Source organism: Callorhinus ursinus, unplaced genomic scaffold (assembly GCF_003265705.2).
Source record: "Callorhinus ursinus isolate GAN/ISIS: 27379988/994484 unplaced genomic scaffold, GSC_fseal_2.0 scaffold38, whole genome shotgun sequence".
NCBI classification, from domain to species: domain Eukaryota; kingdom Metazoa; phylum Chordata; class Mammalia; order Carnivora; family Otariidae; genus Callorhinus; species Callorhinus ursinus.
In genome coordinates, this window is record NW_027397100.1 from 10,599,262 (window position 1) to 10,616,293 (window position 17,032).

General features: G+C 40.5%; 1 protein-coding gene across 5 annotated transcripts in view; it reads left to right on the top strand.

Annotated features, from left to right (window-relative positions):
- The first annotated feature begins 583 nt into the window (after positions 1-583).
- The window catches only part of UQCC1 (ubiquinol-cytochrome c reductase complex assembly factor 1), a 96,715-nt gene continuing 80,266 nt past the window's right edge, over positions 584-17,032 (top strand). The window contains exons 1-3 of one of the 5 annotated variants that reach the window (XM_025876085.2): positions 596-751; positions 3,979-4,131; positions 14,225-14,329. Coding sequence is in view for 3 of the 5 variants with exons in the window: in XM_025876084.2 (XP_025731869.1) it covers positions 728-751; positions 14,225-14,329 (129 nt within the window). In the remaining 2 variants the exon portion in view is untranslated. Of the gene's footprint in view, positions 752-3,978; positions 4,132-14,224; positions 14,330-17,032 lie in introns of all 5 variants that reach the window. The other 4 variants (XM_073880510.1, XM_025876084.2, XM_073880509.1 and 1 more) reach the window with 4 other exon arrangements.

Genomic DNA, 17,032 nt, shown 5'->3' on the forward strand with positions numbered 1-17,032 from the left:
CCCACACGCCTTTTCTCCTCTACTGCTCTTGGGATACAATGGAAGAGATGTTCCAGCCAAGGCCATTCTCTCCCACCTCCTCAAGAAACTCCCTGCATCCTTGATTCTTTCTTCTGTCAATACTCAAAGATGTTCCCATGAAACAACCAACCTGCCAGAAACCCCAAAAGTTCCCTTCAGGCCTCAGGTCAGCCCTTGACGGCCCTCTTCCCCTGACTTTCAGGACTCAGCTGAACACTCTCCTGTGCTCCTCTACAACTCTTTCTCAGGCCCTTTTTTTAGGGAACCCTTAAATGTTGGGATCCCCCAAAGTCCTTTTTTTTTCAACCCCCCAGTGACAAGGGGGAGGGATTCCCGTGGGGGGTAGAGTCTGGAAGCATTCTGACAATGGGGCGCTGAGGAGTGAGGTTGGGTGAAGCGGGGTGGATAAGGAGAGAGCTATGAAAAGCCCGAGGCCATTGGTCAAGGAGGACAGGTGCTGCGGAGAGGACTTGTGCGTCTGTGACGTGTCGTGGGGGGGAAGACTGGAGAGAACGGGAGGCGCGCGCCCGAGCCAGACTGCCTCGCGCTCCGCGGAAAAAAGCGCGCGCTCGTGAGCGCGGCGGCCTCTGTACGCCTGCGCCGCCGTTGCCGGGCACCCGCCGGCGAAAGGACAACATAGGCAAGGGGTGGGGGCCGCGGGAACGCCGGAAGGCCACCCTTTACCCGGAAATGGTTGTAGAGGAACATGGCGTTGCTGGTGCGAGTCCTTGTGAGTGAAGGAGTAATTTGCTGCGGTCGCCCGCTGGGCTGGAGTGGGAGAGGGCAGGGCGGGAGAAACTGGAGGAAAGTGCAGGAGGGGAGCTTGTGCGGCAGCGAGGCTACGCGATCGCCTCTCTTGCGGGGAAACTGAGGCAGCGTCGCACTTCCCCCTACCCGCTGTTTGGCTGTGGCTTCCCCCTCTTTGGAGGAGGGAGAGAGTGACATGGGACCTAAATTTGGCGAAGTTCGCTTTTTCTTAGTCACCTCATGCGACCTCTTTCCCGCAGGGAGAGGCAGCACGTGGGGGCACTGATTGGAGTGTCGGGAGACCTGGGTTCTAGTTTCTGTTCTGTCACTGATGCCCAGTGTGACCTTGGACGAGTCACTTTCGGGCCTTTTCCGGATAGGAAAAACGAGGTTAATCTGCAGTCCCTTTGGTTTCTGAGGTTCTCTGGGTTTGTTTCCGAGATCAGTAAGACGATTCATAACTGTACAGTTAAGTGGAATACTATTACAGGTTGCTAGGTTGAAAGCTGCACGAAAACGGGGCTCAAATCTGTCGTTTTGACTTTGTCTAGTACAGTGTATGGCACATCATAGGTGTTCAAGAAATATTTATTGAAGGAATTAATGAATAAGGAAGGAAGGATTACTAGACTGCTTAAGGGAAACTGCTGCGCTTGTCATTCAGTCCTTTTCCTTCTCCATACTCTGACATCTGGGAATTCAAGGAGAAAGTGACAGCAGAAAAAGGTTAGGGAGATACAGAACTTAGTTACTGATCATTGAGGGATGGAAGGGTTTATAATTTTAGTGAGTCTTTCAAAAATTGGGTCAAGGATATTGTTTTTCAGAGCAGACACTTTCCATTCCTGCCTCTGGCTATCTTGTGAGTTGTTATTTACACTTAACGTTTCTGATCTTTTTATATATGGTTTACAAGGACTGCTGTTTTACCTCTTGTATTTCTTGTCAGCCTAGCAAAGGCAGTACACTCTATTGCTGCTCAGTAAGTGTTTGAAGAATAATAGCTCATTTAACTTACAGAAAGATTGATTTGGTGAAGTAATTGTTGATGCCAGGGCAGAAGTTGATTCAGATTTGAGAACTGCTGTTGGAAATGGCAACTAGGATGTCCTTATTTAGTTTTTAAGGTGGGTATGTCAGGAAAAAGGTAAAAAGTTTATTGGGCTGTATATCCAAAATGAACACCTTGATTTGTCTTGGGAGTTAGTGGCTGTCTGATATATTAAATATTCTTGTCCCCTGAGTGTGTGGACTGTTGCAGGTTTATTCTTAGGTGGTAGCATCCATTGAAACCACCCAACTGCCCTCTGTTAGTCAGATTTTTTTCTATTTTTTCGTTTCTGTTCATCTTTTTAGATAAAAACGAAGTTTAGATAAGGAAAGTCACTTTTACTTTTTTAGGTTTTAAAATCACTTTCACTTTATACTGTGATTGTTTAAAGGCCTCTTATAAGATACAATCTCCCTTAGGACTAGTTGAAAGTGGCAGTAAACATGAAAGCAGCAGGTATTTATTGAATACCTATTCTGAAGAGGCATTTGCATTAGGTGCTGAGGAATTCACAAATACAGGCAATGTACCTGTCTAGGAGCCTGAAGAGCCTTGGTTGAAAGCTTGGCTCCATTACTTACTATGAATGTGGCCTTGAGCAAGTCATCTAATTTCTCTGAGCCTCAGATTTTCTTAAGAGTAAGTTTGATAGGATTGATCAGAAAATCGATTGATACAGGTGACATTTAAGTGCTTTTCTTCCCTTCCTTTTAGTTTAGCAACCGTTTTGAGAGTTTACTACATTCTAGGAACTATCCAAGGGACTGAGGATGAAAAACACTTTCTCTCAAGTTTATAATCTAATAGGAGAGACAGAAAAGAGAACTACTAATACAATACTTGAAAGGCTGTGATAGAAGTCTGTACCAGGTGCTACAGGAGCAGAGCAGAGACATACCTAACCCAGCTTGAGGATAAGCATCCATCAGGGAGAGATGCCTGAACTAAATGAGAGCACTAGAGAATGGGAGAGAGAGCATAGAAGAGAAGCATTAGCTTATGCTACTAATGCCAGATGACCAAGAACTGTATATGAATCTTTGGCTTGACTCAGGGACACTTATGGGGAAACGGCGGGAGAGGAGTCAGGGCCCCTTGTGTTTCATGGTTAGGATTAGAGGCTTCTCCTGAGGCAGAGGGGAGCCTTTGAAATATTTTAAGCAAGGGAAGATTTATTTTTAATAGGGTTTTTTCCAAATTTTATTTATTTATTTTTCAAATAATTTTCAAGTTGAAAACAACCCGATCTTCATTCTCAAGTTGTTATTATGCCTATAATATAAACCACTAAGGTACTTCTATAGGGTGAGACCCTGAGTCTTTCAAATGGGCTGAGGAGATGCATCATGGGTAAGTTGCAAATGCACACTGAGGAGGTTTGAATGGTGTGCAACTTAATGTGAACTGATAGCAGCCCAGTGTCCAGGCTGGTTTCCTGTGGTCCCCTGTTTGCGCCTGGCCCTGGAGACTGGGTTCTAGGACAAGGTTATGCACTCCCTGACTTTTTGTGACTTGTGCTGGAGATAGGTAGTCTGTGATAGTCATGTATATATATATTGTTGGGCATCATCTGTCATGCTGTAGATGGCATTTATGTCAAAGCTTCTGTTTTTCGGGCAAAAGGGTTTTTGATACATTTACTTTTTTATTTAAATTTTTAAAGTTAAAGAATAATTGACATACAATAAGTTATACTTATTTAATTATACATAACTGTTAACATAGATATACACTTGAAAAGCTATCACCACAATAAAAATGATGAACATGTTTCTCACTCCCCCACATTTCTTTGTGCTCTTTTTCAGTCCTTTTCTCCTATTGTTCTCCCCCTGCAACCACTACTGGTCAGGGGAACACTAGTTTCTTTCCTCATTTTTTATTTTTATTTTTTAAAATTTTATGTATTTATTTTTTAAAGCTGTAGTCTTTTTAATTTTATTTTTTTAAAAGCTCTACACCCAATGTGGGTCTTGAACTCATGACCCTGAGATCAGGAGTTGAATGCTGTACCAACTGAGCCAGCCAGGTGCCTCTCTTCTCTCATTTTTAAGTTGAAATTTAAAAATTTTATTTTGAAAGTATAAAAAAGTTAAAAAAAAAAGAGAAACTTGTCATCGTAAACTCTCATACTCACTATTAGATTTTTGCTTTACTAGATCCCTGTAGCAGTTGTGGATGGATCAGTCAGACGGCTGAGATTCAAGTCCTGAAGGCCAGTCAGAAGCTACTCAAGCAATCCTGGAAGAAGTGAGGAAGGCCTGTACTAAGAGGGGAAAGTGTGGTTAAAGAGGAAGGGATGATTTCAACAGGTATTGAGGAAACCATCTACAGGGCTTGGTGAAAGGTTAGATATTGAGGGTGAGGGAGAGGGATGTCTTAACAGTGAGTCCCTGGTCTGCCTTGGATGACTGAGTTAATATAGCAGTGTCCTTCACTGAGGACTCATATTCAGCTGAGAGGATGGTGGTGTTTTGTTGTTACTGTTTTTTTTTAAGTAGCTAGAGAGTTGGTGTTCAGGAGAGAGTAAGGAAGCTGAGATAAAGGTTGTAGTTGAAATAAGACGTTGATATTTCCTGGGCAAGAATATAGATAGCTAACATTTTTAGGGCATTTATCGGGGTGCCCTGGGTGGCTCAGTAGGTTAAATGCCGGACTCTTGATTTCAGCTCAGGTCATGATCTCAGGTCCTGAGATTGAGCCCCACATAGGGCTCTGTGCTCAGCAGGCAGTCTGCCTGAGATTCTCCCTCTCCCTCCACCCCCCTCAACCTCTGTGCGTGCACATAATCTCTCTCTCCTCCCCTAAAAAAAAGTTTAACGTTTTTAGGGCATTTACCTTGTGGTAAGCACTCTTATTAAATACTTTATACATGTGAATTTACTTAGTCCTGACAACAGCCCTTTGAAAAGGTAGGCACTGTTGTTTTCTCCATTTTAAGATAAGAAATTTGAACTCCAGAGATGTAGTATTCCTAAAACATTCTCATTAGTTTCCCCTTAAGTTTTTCTTCTCTTTTCCCTTCTCCAACAATGGGTTTAGGAAACAGGAGGAAGCTAAAACACTGCTATTGCTGAGTAGCTCTAGCAGAGGAACTGGACATTAGAGCAGTGCAGTGTGACTTGTTTATGGTTTTATGAGCTGACCTGGGCATTGGTGATTGTTTTTGCTTTACTTTGACAGTAGTAGAAATTGCAGAGAGCCACTCTGTACTTTTTACAAAAAGATTTATTTATTTGAGAGAGAGAGAGTGTGTGTGTCGGGGGTGGGAGGAGCAGAGGGAGAGAGAAATTCAAATAGACTTTGCGCTGAGCACAGTTCTGGATGTGGGGCTTGATCTCACAACCCTGAGAACATGACCTGGCACATTAAAATGTACCATTTTAATAATTTTTAACTATACAGTTTAGTAGCATTAAATACATTCACATTGTTGTGCTGCTATCACAACCATCACAATCATAGAACTCTTTTTTATCTTGCAAAACTGAAATTCTACCTATTTAATAAGTCACCATGCCCCCTTCTACGTAGCCCCAGGCAACCACCATACTTTCTGTCTTTATGATTTTGACTACTCTAGGTACTTCATATTAATGGAATCATATGGTATTTATCCTTTTGTGACTGGTGTATTTTACTAAGCATAATGTCTTCAGGGTTCTTCTATGTGGTAGCATGTATCAGAATTTCCTTCCTTTTTAAGGCTGAATAATATTCCATTGTATGTATATACCACATTTTGTTGACTCAGTCATCTGAGGACAGACACTTGGGTTGCTTCCATCTTTTGGCTATTATGAAATAGTGCTGCCGTGAACATGGGTGTATGTATATCTGTTCAAGTCCCTTTTCTCACTTCTTTTGGGTATGTACTCAGAAGTAGAATTATTGGATCATATGGTAATTCTATGTTTAATTCTTTGAGCATTTGCCATTTTATTTTCCACAGTGGCTGCAGTGTTTACATTCCCACCAAGAAAGCGTAAGGGCTCCAGTCCAGTTTCTCCACATCTTTGCTAATGCTGGTTATTTTTCCTTCCTTTCTTCCTTCTTTTCCTTCCTTCCTTCCTTCCATAGTGACCATCTTTTTTTTTTTTAGAGAGTGTTATCAAATTATATATTTATACATTGTGTGCCCATCAGCATAGATTTACAATTATTCTTTATGCAGTTGCCTTTGAAATTAAAAATAACAATGGAAATAAAAAATAATTATAAACAAAAAATAGATTCATGCTTTATTTTTTATTTATCTAAGTAGTTACCTTTATCAGTGTACTTTATTTCGTCATGTGGATTTGAGTTACTATAGTGTCAGAGGTCTCATTTCAGCCTGATGTTTTCCCTTTAATATTTGCTGTAGAGCAAGTCCGCTGTTGACAGATTTTCTTAGTTTTTGTTTATTTAGAAAGTCTTAATTTTTCATCTCACTGCCTTCTGTCTTCCATGGTTTCTGAGAAGAAATCAGCTGTTAATATTATCAATGATCTCTTATACATGTTGAATAGCTTTTCCTGCTTTTAAGATTCTATGTCTTTGTCTTTCAGCAGCTTGATTATGATATGTCCATTTATAGATCTATCTGAATTTATGCTACTTGAATTAGTTGAGCTTCTTGGATTTCTAGATTGATGTTTTTCATCAAATTTGGGATATTTTCTGCCAGTATTTCCTCAAATATTTTTCTGTCCCTATATTTCTCTCTTGTTTTTCTGAGACTCCCATTATATGTTGGTACATTTGATGGTATACCATAGTTCTCTGAGGCTCTGTGAATTTTTTTTTTCATTCTTTTTTCTTTCTGTTCCTTAGTATGGATAATCTCAGTTGGCCTGTTCTCATGGTCACTGATTTTCTCTTCTTCAAATCTACTGTTTAACCCCTCTAGTGAAATGTTTATTTAGTCTTTTCAACAGAAGAATTTCTATTATTTATTTATTTAATTTATTTGTCAGAGTGAGAAAGAGAGAGAGAGAGAATGCACAAGCAGGGGGACTGGCAGGCAGAGGGAGAGGGAGAAGCAGGCTCCCTGCTGAGCAGAGAGCCTGACATGGGGCTTGATCCTGGTACCATGACCTGAGACAAAGGCAGTTGCTTAACTGACTGAGCCACCCAGGCGCCCCAAGGATTTCTGTGTTTTAAAAAAATAATCTCTCTGTTGATATTCTCTATTTGGTGAGATAGCATTCTTATACTCTGCTATAGTTCCTTAGACATGGTTTCCTTTAGATTTTAAACATTTAAAATAGCAGGTTCAGAGTCTTTGTCTAGTTTGTCTAACATCTGAGCTTCCTCAGGGACAGTTTCTTTATTTTCTTTCTTCAGGGACAGTTTCTATCAATTTTTTCCCCTTTGTGTATGGACCATGCTTTTTTGTTTCTTTATATGCTTCATACTTTTTTTTGGTTAAAAACTGGACATTTTATGGGGTGCTTGGGTGGGTCAGTTGTTAAACGTCTGCCTTTGGCTCAGAGTCCTGGTATCGAGCCCCGCATTGGGCTCCTGCTCTGCGGGAGGCCTGCTTCTCCCTCTCCCACTCCCTCTGCTTGTGTTCCCTTGAGACACAGTGAGAAAGGGAACAGAAGCAGGGGCAGAGGAAGAGGGAGAGGGAGAAGCAGGCTTCCCGCTGAGCAGGGAGCCTGATGTGGGGCTCAATCCCAGGACCCTGGGATCATGACCTGAGCTGAAGGCAGACGCTTAATGTCTCAGCCACCCAGGTGCCCTGGATAAATAAAATCTTTAAAAAACAAAACAAAACAAAAAAACCTGGGCATTTTAAATAATATAATGTGGCAATTTTGGAAATCAGATCTGCCCTTTCTCAGAGTTACTATTTTTCTGTTTAGTGACCTTTCTGAATTCTGTAAAGTTTGTATTCTTTGTTGTGTGGTCTCTGCTCAGTTAGCTTAGTGGTCAAATAATGATTGGAGACTTCCTTAAATACTTGGAACCAGTAAGTCTCCTGCTTTTTTTTTTTTTTTTTTTAAGATTTTCTATATTTATTTGATAGAGAGAGTTAGTGAGAGCAGGAACACAAGCAGGGGGAGTGGGAGATGGAGAAGAAGGCTTCCTGCTGAGCAGGGAGCCCGCTGTGGGGCTTGATGTGGGGCTTGATCCCAGGACCCTGGGGTCATGACCTGAGCTGAAGGCAGACGCTTAACAACTGAGCCACCCAGGTGCCCCATTGTCTCCTGGTTTTTGCTGAGGGACTCTGTGCACATGTTGGGGCACACGATCAATGTTCTGCAGGTCGTTTAACATCTCTGTCTTAAACTTCACTTCCTAAGAGCCTCAAGGTCAACCAGAGGTCTCAGGTCTTTCCTGTTCCTGTACACAGCTCTGTGCATAAGCATGGCCTTCAGATTCACAGGAATATGTCAGACCTTTTCAAAGCCCTTATGAGCTCATTCTCTTGCTTTTCCTTTTAAGCTTTTTTATTAGCCTATTGTTTTCCCCAGGTATTATCCACTACCTCAGGCAGCCATGAAGTTGAACAATTGCCTTTATTTGTTTTCAACCAATGTTCCTGGGGGCATGTTTTTTCATATTGGATGAGTTCCAGGACAGCCTTGCAAATGAAGTCTTCCAAAGAGCCACTAACAGATCAAATAATGCTAGTGCTTTGCAAATAAAGCTTTAAGGAGCATCAACTCCATTCAGAAGTCAACTTTTCTCCAGAGAACACTAATTCTTTTTAGTGAATATTGCTATTTTGAAACCAAACCTGGATGCTAGATGTAGTCATTGCCTCCAGGACCTATCAAGACAGGGATAAGAAGTATATGTAAGTTTATACATATACATAAATACACATCTGTTTCTATATTTATATGCATTAAAAACCCATACCAATTATTCTAAATCCATCCTAGTAACAGGGTTTATTTTACCCTTCTGTCTTTTCATATTTGTTAACTCCTTTCTCTAATAGGAACCCTTAATATTTGTAATAATATATATGCCTATTTGCTCAATCTTAATGTATTTACTGATTTGCTCAAATCTTTCCCAGATTTAATCAGTCTTTTAAAGCTTAGATTGGACACCCCAACAAAGTGGGAGGAGGCAGAGTATTCAGTAATTATGAACATTCTCTGCTCTTCCTGTCCGTGTAAGTATCCTTTTATAGTATGCCACTTTGTAACTTGCAGGACAGTTTGCTAAGGTAGTGTTTATCTTTCGGTTTATGGAATTGAATTAGTATCCATGGTATTCAGAGTACAGGAGCCAGTGGACATTTGCAGAGTAGTTTTGGTGACTGTGGTTGATCTTCATTATTCACAAATTCTGTATTATTGAATTCATTATACTTGCTAAAATTTATTTGTAATCCCAAAATCAATACTCATGGCACTTTTGCGGTCATTTATGGATATGTGCAGAGGAGTGAAAAATTTGAGCTGCAACATGCAACAACACAACCTGCTTGTGTTCCCTCGCTTTGTCTCTGTCTGTCAAATACATAAATAAAATCTTAAAAAAAAAGATTTTATTTATTTGACAGAGAGAGAGCATGAGCGGAGAGAGGGGCAGAGGGAGAGGGAGAAGCAGTCTCCCAGCTGAGCAGGGAGCCCGACACCGCACTCGATCCCAGGATCGATCCTTTTCACGGTCTATTTAATGCCATGTTTTTTTTTTTTTTCTGCATTTTTGTGCTTTGTTGGTGATTTCCCTGTTTAATATGGTCCCCAAATGTTAGTGCCATTTAGTGCTATCAAGTGTTGCTAAGTGCAAGAAGGCTGTGATGTTCCTTACAGAGAAAATTTATGTGTTAGGTAAGTTTTGTTCAGGAGTGAGTTATGGTGCTATTGGCCATGAGTTCAATGTTAATGAATCAACTATATATGCATATATATACACATACGTAATAAAACAAGATGTCTTTAAACAGAAACACACAAGGTTATGTATTGATTGGTTGATGAAAATGTGACCGGAGGCTTGCAGACACCTAAGCCTGTATTTACCCTAGGAGCAATGGTTCAGTATTTACTAACTCAGTGTTTGTGTGCACTTTATAAAAGAACACTATGGGGAATAGGAGAATGGACTCCCTGTAAAGCCTTTTCCAGCTCATGAGTAAGCTGAGGAAAATACTATGTATCTTAAAAACCACATGCGGCAGGGCACCTGGCTCGCTCAGTTGGTTAAGCGACTGCCTTCAGCTCAGGTCAGGATCCTGGAGTCCCGGGATCGAGTCCCGCATCGTGATCCCTGCTCGACAGGGAGTCTGCTTCTCCCTCTGACCCTCTTCCCTCTCGTGCTCTCTATCTCTCATTCTCTCTCTCTCAAATAAATAAATAAAATCTTTAAAAAAAAAAACAAACCACATGTGGCAACAGGCTGGTCAGTGGACTGATTAAGGTATAGTTGAAAAATTGGTCTGTCAGAGTATTTTGAAATACAAATGTAAAATCACCAGCAATTTACAATATGCACAGGAAATAAAAACGTGAAACCTGTCTTTAAAATTTTGGTTTTGAAGTGTTGGTGAGGCAAAAAGACAATAAAACAAGTTCCCATTTAATTATGGTGTATATATTATCCTAAGTTAAAGCAATAATTTTAACCATTGGAAATGGCTATAAATGTTTTCCTAAACTTGGGAGTTGAGGTATGCTAATTGTTACAGGCCTGAAATGTCAGTATCTTTAAGAGGGAGAGAAGTACGTCCACAGATTTATATTCATTTATAAATATAAATCTGGGAGAGGTGCGGAGGAAAATGGGCCGAATAGAGTCAGTAGAACCAGTACCTGGAGTTTGGGGAGACTTCTTGAAGCTAATGAGCTCATGGGTTGGGTAAGAGGGAGGAAAAGAGTCCCAGAGGAACTGACCAGAAGGGGATTAGCTTGTGTGGAGAGGAGCAGTAATTCCCAAACCAGGGAATCTGAGTCAGGTTTTGGAACTGCTGAATGGAGAATACAAGGCAGGGTATGTAAGTATAAAGTTGAGTCTAGAAGGGTCCCGTTGGTAAAGATCAGGTGTTTAAGTTTGACTAAAAGGGCACTTGGAGGCACTGCAAACTTTTGAGAAAGGGAATACCAGGTTCAAAACAATATTTTAAGAAAGTAGTTCTTGCTGCTCTGACAGTTTGCTGTGAAAGGAGAAGCTTATGTACATAATTCAGTAACAATTGTTAAAATGATGCTTTTTTGTGTGTTTTAGATTTTAGTTATTTGACAGAGAGAGAGAGAGAGAGAGAGAGAGAGAGAGAGAGCGCACAAGCAGGGGGAGCTGGAGAGGGAGAAGCAGGTTCCCCGCTGAGCAGGGAGCCCGATGTGGGACTCAACATGACTTGAGCCGAAGGCAGACGCTTAACCATCTGAGTCACCCAGGTGTCCTGTGCTTCAGTGTTCTTGAGGTGCTTTTACAAATGATGCTTGGAACACTCCTGTGAGGTAGCTTTTATTATTCCCACTTTACGTAAGGGAAAATGGAGGTCTAGAATGTTGAGTAACTAGTTCAGGGTCACACAGCTATTTAATAACTGTCTTGGGATTCAAATACCCTTTCTGCTGCACCTCAGTTTCAATTAAGGGTTTGGACAAGAAATTGTTGTTGTAGGACTGGAGAAGGAAAGAACAGAGCTGATTGCTTCTTTCTTCTAATAAGAACTGATTTAAAGTATTGGCATAAAACCAAGTAGAACCAAAATTATAGAGAAAAATTTTGTTGATGTGGGGAAAAAATATGATGAAATTCTTCAGAAAATCTTTCAAAAGTTTGTATTGTTCCTACTTGTAATTTCCCATTACTTTTCTTCCCCTGCTTTGGGCTTGAATCTGCAGAAGTTTATCCCGTATTTACATTTTTAGGAAAGGAACATCTAACATTGAATGATTCTGGCAAATGATTCAGTGTTAATAAACAAAAAGCCAGTAACTGTCTCTTATTTGAATATTATCCCAACAGATCAAATCTCAGCTGAAATAAAATATTTTGAAGCTTTACTTTTCATTTAAAACATAAAGTGTTGTGAGTGGTCTGTTAAAAATAGTTACACAGTTTCGGGGTGCCTGGGTGGCTCAGTCCTTAAGTGTCTGCCTTTGGCTCAGGTCATGATCTTAGGGTCCTGGGATCGAGCCCCGCATCAGGCTCCTTGCTCAACGGGAAGCCTGCTTCTCCCTCTCCCACTACCCCTGCTTGTGTTCCCTCTCTCACTGTGTCTTTCCCTGTCAAATAAATAAAATCTTTTAAAAAAATAAAAATAGTTACACAGTTTTGAAACTGTGAGGCACTTTAGAAAGCATCTCTAGGTTTAAAATTCCTGTACCTTTCTCCACATCACCCTTACCCTTTCCTGCCTACACATGAGGAAATGGAGATTCAGATTCAACTTAATATTTATTTGGACATGCTGCAAGGTACATTTGTTGATTTTTCTCAAATCCTGAGAAGTAGGGATTTTTTCTTTATTTTATAGAAGAGGCAACAAAGGCTTGTAGCTCATCAGTGGAGCAAAGAGTCAAATCAGTGCTTTTTGAGTCCAAGTACATGGCTCTTTCCACGGTACTATGCTGTGTTTTAATTGTTTCAAGACTAGATCATAGAGTGTTAGGAGAGACTTTGGAGATACTCCTTTTACCCTTTCATCTCATAAATAAGCATGGATTCTGGAGTTGGGCTGCCTGGGTTCAAATCTTAACCCTGTCATTATATTAACTATGTGACCTTGGGAAATTACTTATCCTATCCATACCTCAGTTTCTTTATCCATATGAAATAATGGCAATATTCTTAGGTCATTGGGTGGTGATTGTGAGCTTTAAATGAGTTTATATATGTAAAGTACCTAGAAAAGTGCCCAGCACATATCAAGTGCTCATAAGTATTACTAATAATTGCTATGAGGAACCTGTGCATTTTAGAGGGTAAATTACTTGTAAAGATCATATTAGAATAGCTGAGTTTAAACTAGAATCCAGATCTTTGGCTCCTAGTACTGTAGTTTATGTGTTTTTTTTTTAAATTAATTAATTTTTATTTATTTATCTTTTAGAGAGTGTGTGCACATGCATGTGCACATGAGTGAGGGTGGGGGGTGGGGGGCAGAGGGAGAGGGAAAGAATCTCAAGCAGGTTCCATGCTCAGCATGGAGCCTGAAGTGGGGCTTGCTCTCATCACCCTGAGATCATGACCTGAGCCGAAATCAAGAGTCTGACGCTTAATCTACTGAGCCCCTGGCAAAGCTTTTTAAACAGGTGCCCTGGCAAAGTGTTTTTAAACAATTTATGTATCCAGTCCTTATTATGGCCCTATAAAGCCTATAGGTCAAGTAGAAAGAAACCCCTTGGATCCCTGAGTTGGTTTCTAGAATAGAGATCTCCAGTACTGTGTACATGAATGCCATTTATACAGTGGAATGTATTTCAGGTTTGTAAAATAAAGCAGGCTTCTCATTTACAAAATGGAGCTCTTCTTTTCCCCAGCCTAGTCTTTTACTTTGGCTGAGGCCTTTCTGAGGTCATTTAATACCAGAGGGGAAAACTGAACTCCAGTCATAACTCTAACAGCCATTTAATCCTCCTCTTTTGTTTTGGAAATCAAATTGGCCTGCTGTGTTTTCCCACCCTAAAAATTTCAGCCCTAGGATCTTCATCCTTTTGAGGATAATAATGATCCCACACGGCTTACTATAAAGGGGTTCTGTAAAGATCAGACAAGTCTGTGTTTACGAAAAGGCATTGCAAACTCTTGTTTAAATGATAATCTAATTGTAAAATGCCTGAAGTCTGCTTATTTTGTTACTTTTCTGAGAGGGAACCATGTCCCCCTTTTTGAGTCAGCCATTACTAGAGTTGTTTTGGTTCATGGATCAGGAATAGACAGGGGTTCATCTTATCCTTAGAGAGATGAGCATGGGGAGGTTTGGTCCTGGTCCTATTTTGGAAGTTCTCTTTTTTTCTTAAAAGATTTTTTTCATTTATTTGATGGGGCGCCTGGGTGGCTCAGTCATTAAGCGTCTGCCTTCGGCTCAGGTCATGATCCCAGGGTTCTGGGATCGAGCCCCGCATCGGGCTCCCTGCTTGGTGGGAGGCCTGCTTCTCCCTCTCCGACTCCCCCTGCTTGTGTTCCCTCTCTCGCTTTGTCTCTCTGTCAAATAAATAAATAAAATCTTAAAAAAAAAGATTTTATTTATTTGACAGAGAGAGAGCATGAGCGGAGAGAGGGGCAGAGGGAGAGGGAGAAGCAGACTCCCAGCTGAGCAGGGAGCCTGACACCGCACTCGATCCCAGGACCCTGGGATCATGACCGGAGCCGAAGGCAGACGTTTAACTGAATGAGCCACCAGGCGCCCTGGAAGTTCTCTTTTCATGTACCCTGTTCTGGCAGGATTTCTACATTTCTATACATGGAGTTGGAAATAATTCTTGACAGACACTTTTTTTCTTTCTCTAGAGGAACCGGATTAACATTTCCCAGTGGTTTCCAGTATGCAGCCGATTGGTACCTGTGTATTCTACACAGGGACAGTGGGGCAGGGCTCTGTCTGGTACTTTCCAGGTAAGGTTTGTTGTTCCTTTGCTTGGTATGAAAACCTTAGTGTTTATTTGCAAATGTCATATATTTATAGATTAACCAAACAAATTGTGTGATGGAAAAACCTCATGAGACCACTTCTGGGTCTCTGTGGTGCCAGCTCAGGACTGATTCCTACAGTATGGTGTCTAGGGCGTTGCTTCTAAATACCCCAGCAGTGGAACTTAGCCTAGGATACCATGCTACAGTCTGATGATTTTTGCTGTTGGGAATGTTCCAGATATTCGTCTCAGAGTTAACTTCGGTTTTCTTTTTGTAGCCACATTGTGCCACTTTTATTTGGGGTAAGAAATGTTTCTTCCATTTTTTTTTTCTTTTTATGAACACCAAATCCAAAGGAACAATTATTTGAGGCCTTAGTTTACCATTGACCACGTGATTCATTACCTTGGACCCTCCTTGAGAGTTTTTTCTCCTGATTTTTGTTAATTATACAAATAATTTAGTAATAAAGGAAATAAAAATCATCCATGACCTCAAACGTGAAAACATCTGCTGGTTTTTTTTCCAGTCCTTATGTGTGTGTATGTGTGTACTAATTTTTTCCTTAGATACCTTAACAAATATCCACAGAATTTTTTCTTCTGGTGTGTTTTCACTTATTAGAGCAGACATTATTCATGTTAGTTAGATTGCATAATTAAATTTTTTAATGGCTACGTGTTATTCTCTTAGGCTTTGTTTGATATTAAAATTATTTCCAATATTTTTTTGCCATTATAGGCTTTAATATAGTTACCATTTTCTTGATATATAGTTTTTTTTTTTAAAGATTTTATTTATTTATTTGAGAGAGAGAGAGAGAGAGAGAGAAACAGCATGAGAGGGGAGAAGGTCAGAGGGAGAAGCAGGCTCCCCGCCGAGCCGGGAGCCCGATGCGGGACTCGATCCTGGGACTCCGGGACCATGACCCGAGCCGAAGGCAGTCGCCCAACCAACTGAGCCACCCAGGCGCCCTTGATATATAGTTTTTAAAATTTTTAATAATTTATTAAAGATAAATTACTAGGAGGGTATACCCTGGGTCAATGAGCATGAGCAGTTTCTCTCTCCATAAGGAGGTTGTTTTAATTTATAGTGCCACCAGCAATGTATATATAACTAGTCTTTCATTATTAACTCCTCTGAATTGGGTGTTTTAAAAAAAATTAACTGGGTAGAAAATGTTACCTTGTTTTGCTTTTTTTTTTTTTTAAAGATTTTACTTATTTGACAGAGACACAGAGAGAGAGGGAACACAAACAGGGTGAGTGGGAGAGGGAGAAGCAGGCTTCCCACGGAGCAGGGAGCCTGATGTGGGGCTTGATCCCAGGACCCTGGGACCATGACCTGAGCCGAAGGCAGACGCTTAACAAGTGAGCCACCCAGGTGCCCCCACCCCCCACCTTGTTTTGCTTTGTATTTCTCTGTTTATCTATCAGGGCTAAACATTTTTCTATGTTTATCTTATATTCTAGTTTGTAAAAATCATAAGCTTGTATAATTTCTCCATTTATCTATGGGAATTTATTTTTCTTACTAATTTATATGAATTCCTTCTGTAGCCACTAACTTCTTTTTCATATTTGATGCAATTAAAAATATTTTTGATATAAAATTGTGTTACATAATTTATTTATGTAAATATACCAAAATAATTTAAAATAGTGTAATTCCCTCTAGTGTGTAAGCCTTGCCCTTCTTTTTTTTTTTTTTAAGATTTTGTTTATTTGAGAGAGAGCAAAAGTGAGAGAGATCACAGGGGGAGAGGGAGAAGCAGACTCCCCACTGAGCAGAGAGCCAGATGTGGGACTCGATCCCAGGACCCTGGGATCATGACCTGAGCTGAAGGCAGACGCTTAACCAACTGAGCCAGCCAGGCGCCCCAAGCCGTGCCCTTCTGAGGACGTTTTGTTTGTGCCTGTACTTCCTGGGCTTCTCACTCACCCTGGCACAGAGTAGGCACTAAATATATGTTGAATGAGTAAAGAATATGTCTGTACAGAGGAGGCATTCTACTTTGTGTAGTCATGCAGCTATTTCTTTTCAGAGTTGGGGTATGTTCTATGCATTGGAAACTTTTAATGGAATTTATCATAGAGTTCTAAGTCATTTGTTTTTGTGCATACATCGGTGGTGGAGGGGGAAACTCATCATGTGACTCTCAGACTTGTGCCTCGTTCTGTGAATCAGTAAACATTTCTTGAGTACCTAATATGTACCAGGTACTGTATTAGGTTCTGGGACAGCATTAAAGCAAATCATCCATGTAAATAACTTAGGGTGGTTTATCTCATGCTGACAAGATGTAATTTTAGCTAATGTTAATAAACTGGACATTTTGTCGTGCCTCATTGACACATTTTCCCACTTTGAGGACCCCTGGTTGGAAAACTCTGGTTTTCCTCAGGTACATGTCTGACAGATTTAGCTCAGAATGGAGAAGAACTTTGTGTTAATTAGAATTGTGGGGTCATGGAATGTGTGGCTTGCATTTTGACATAGTAAATTTCCTGTTACTGGAAGTATTCAGGCAATGGTTGGAAGACTGTATGTTAAGGGCATGACATAAAAGAATTCTTCATTAGTTGAGTCATAGTATCAGATGATCTGCAAAGTAATGTCCAATGCTATAATCCTGTTATCATTTTCAAAAAGCTAGGGACATTGTATTCTCATCTCTGTCTT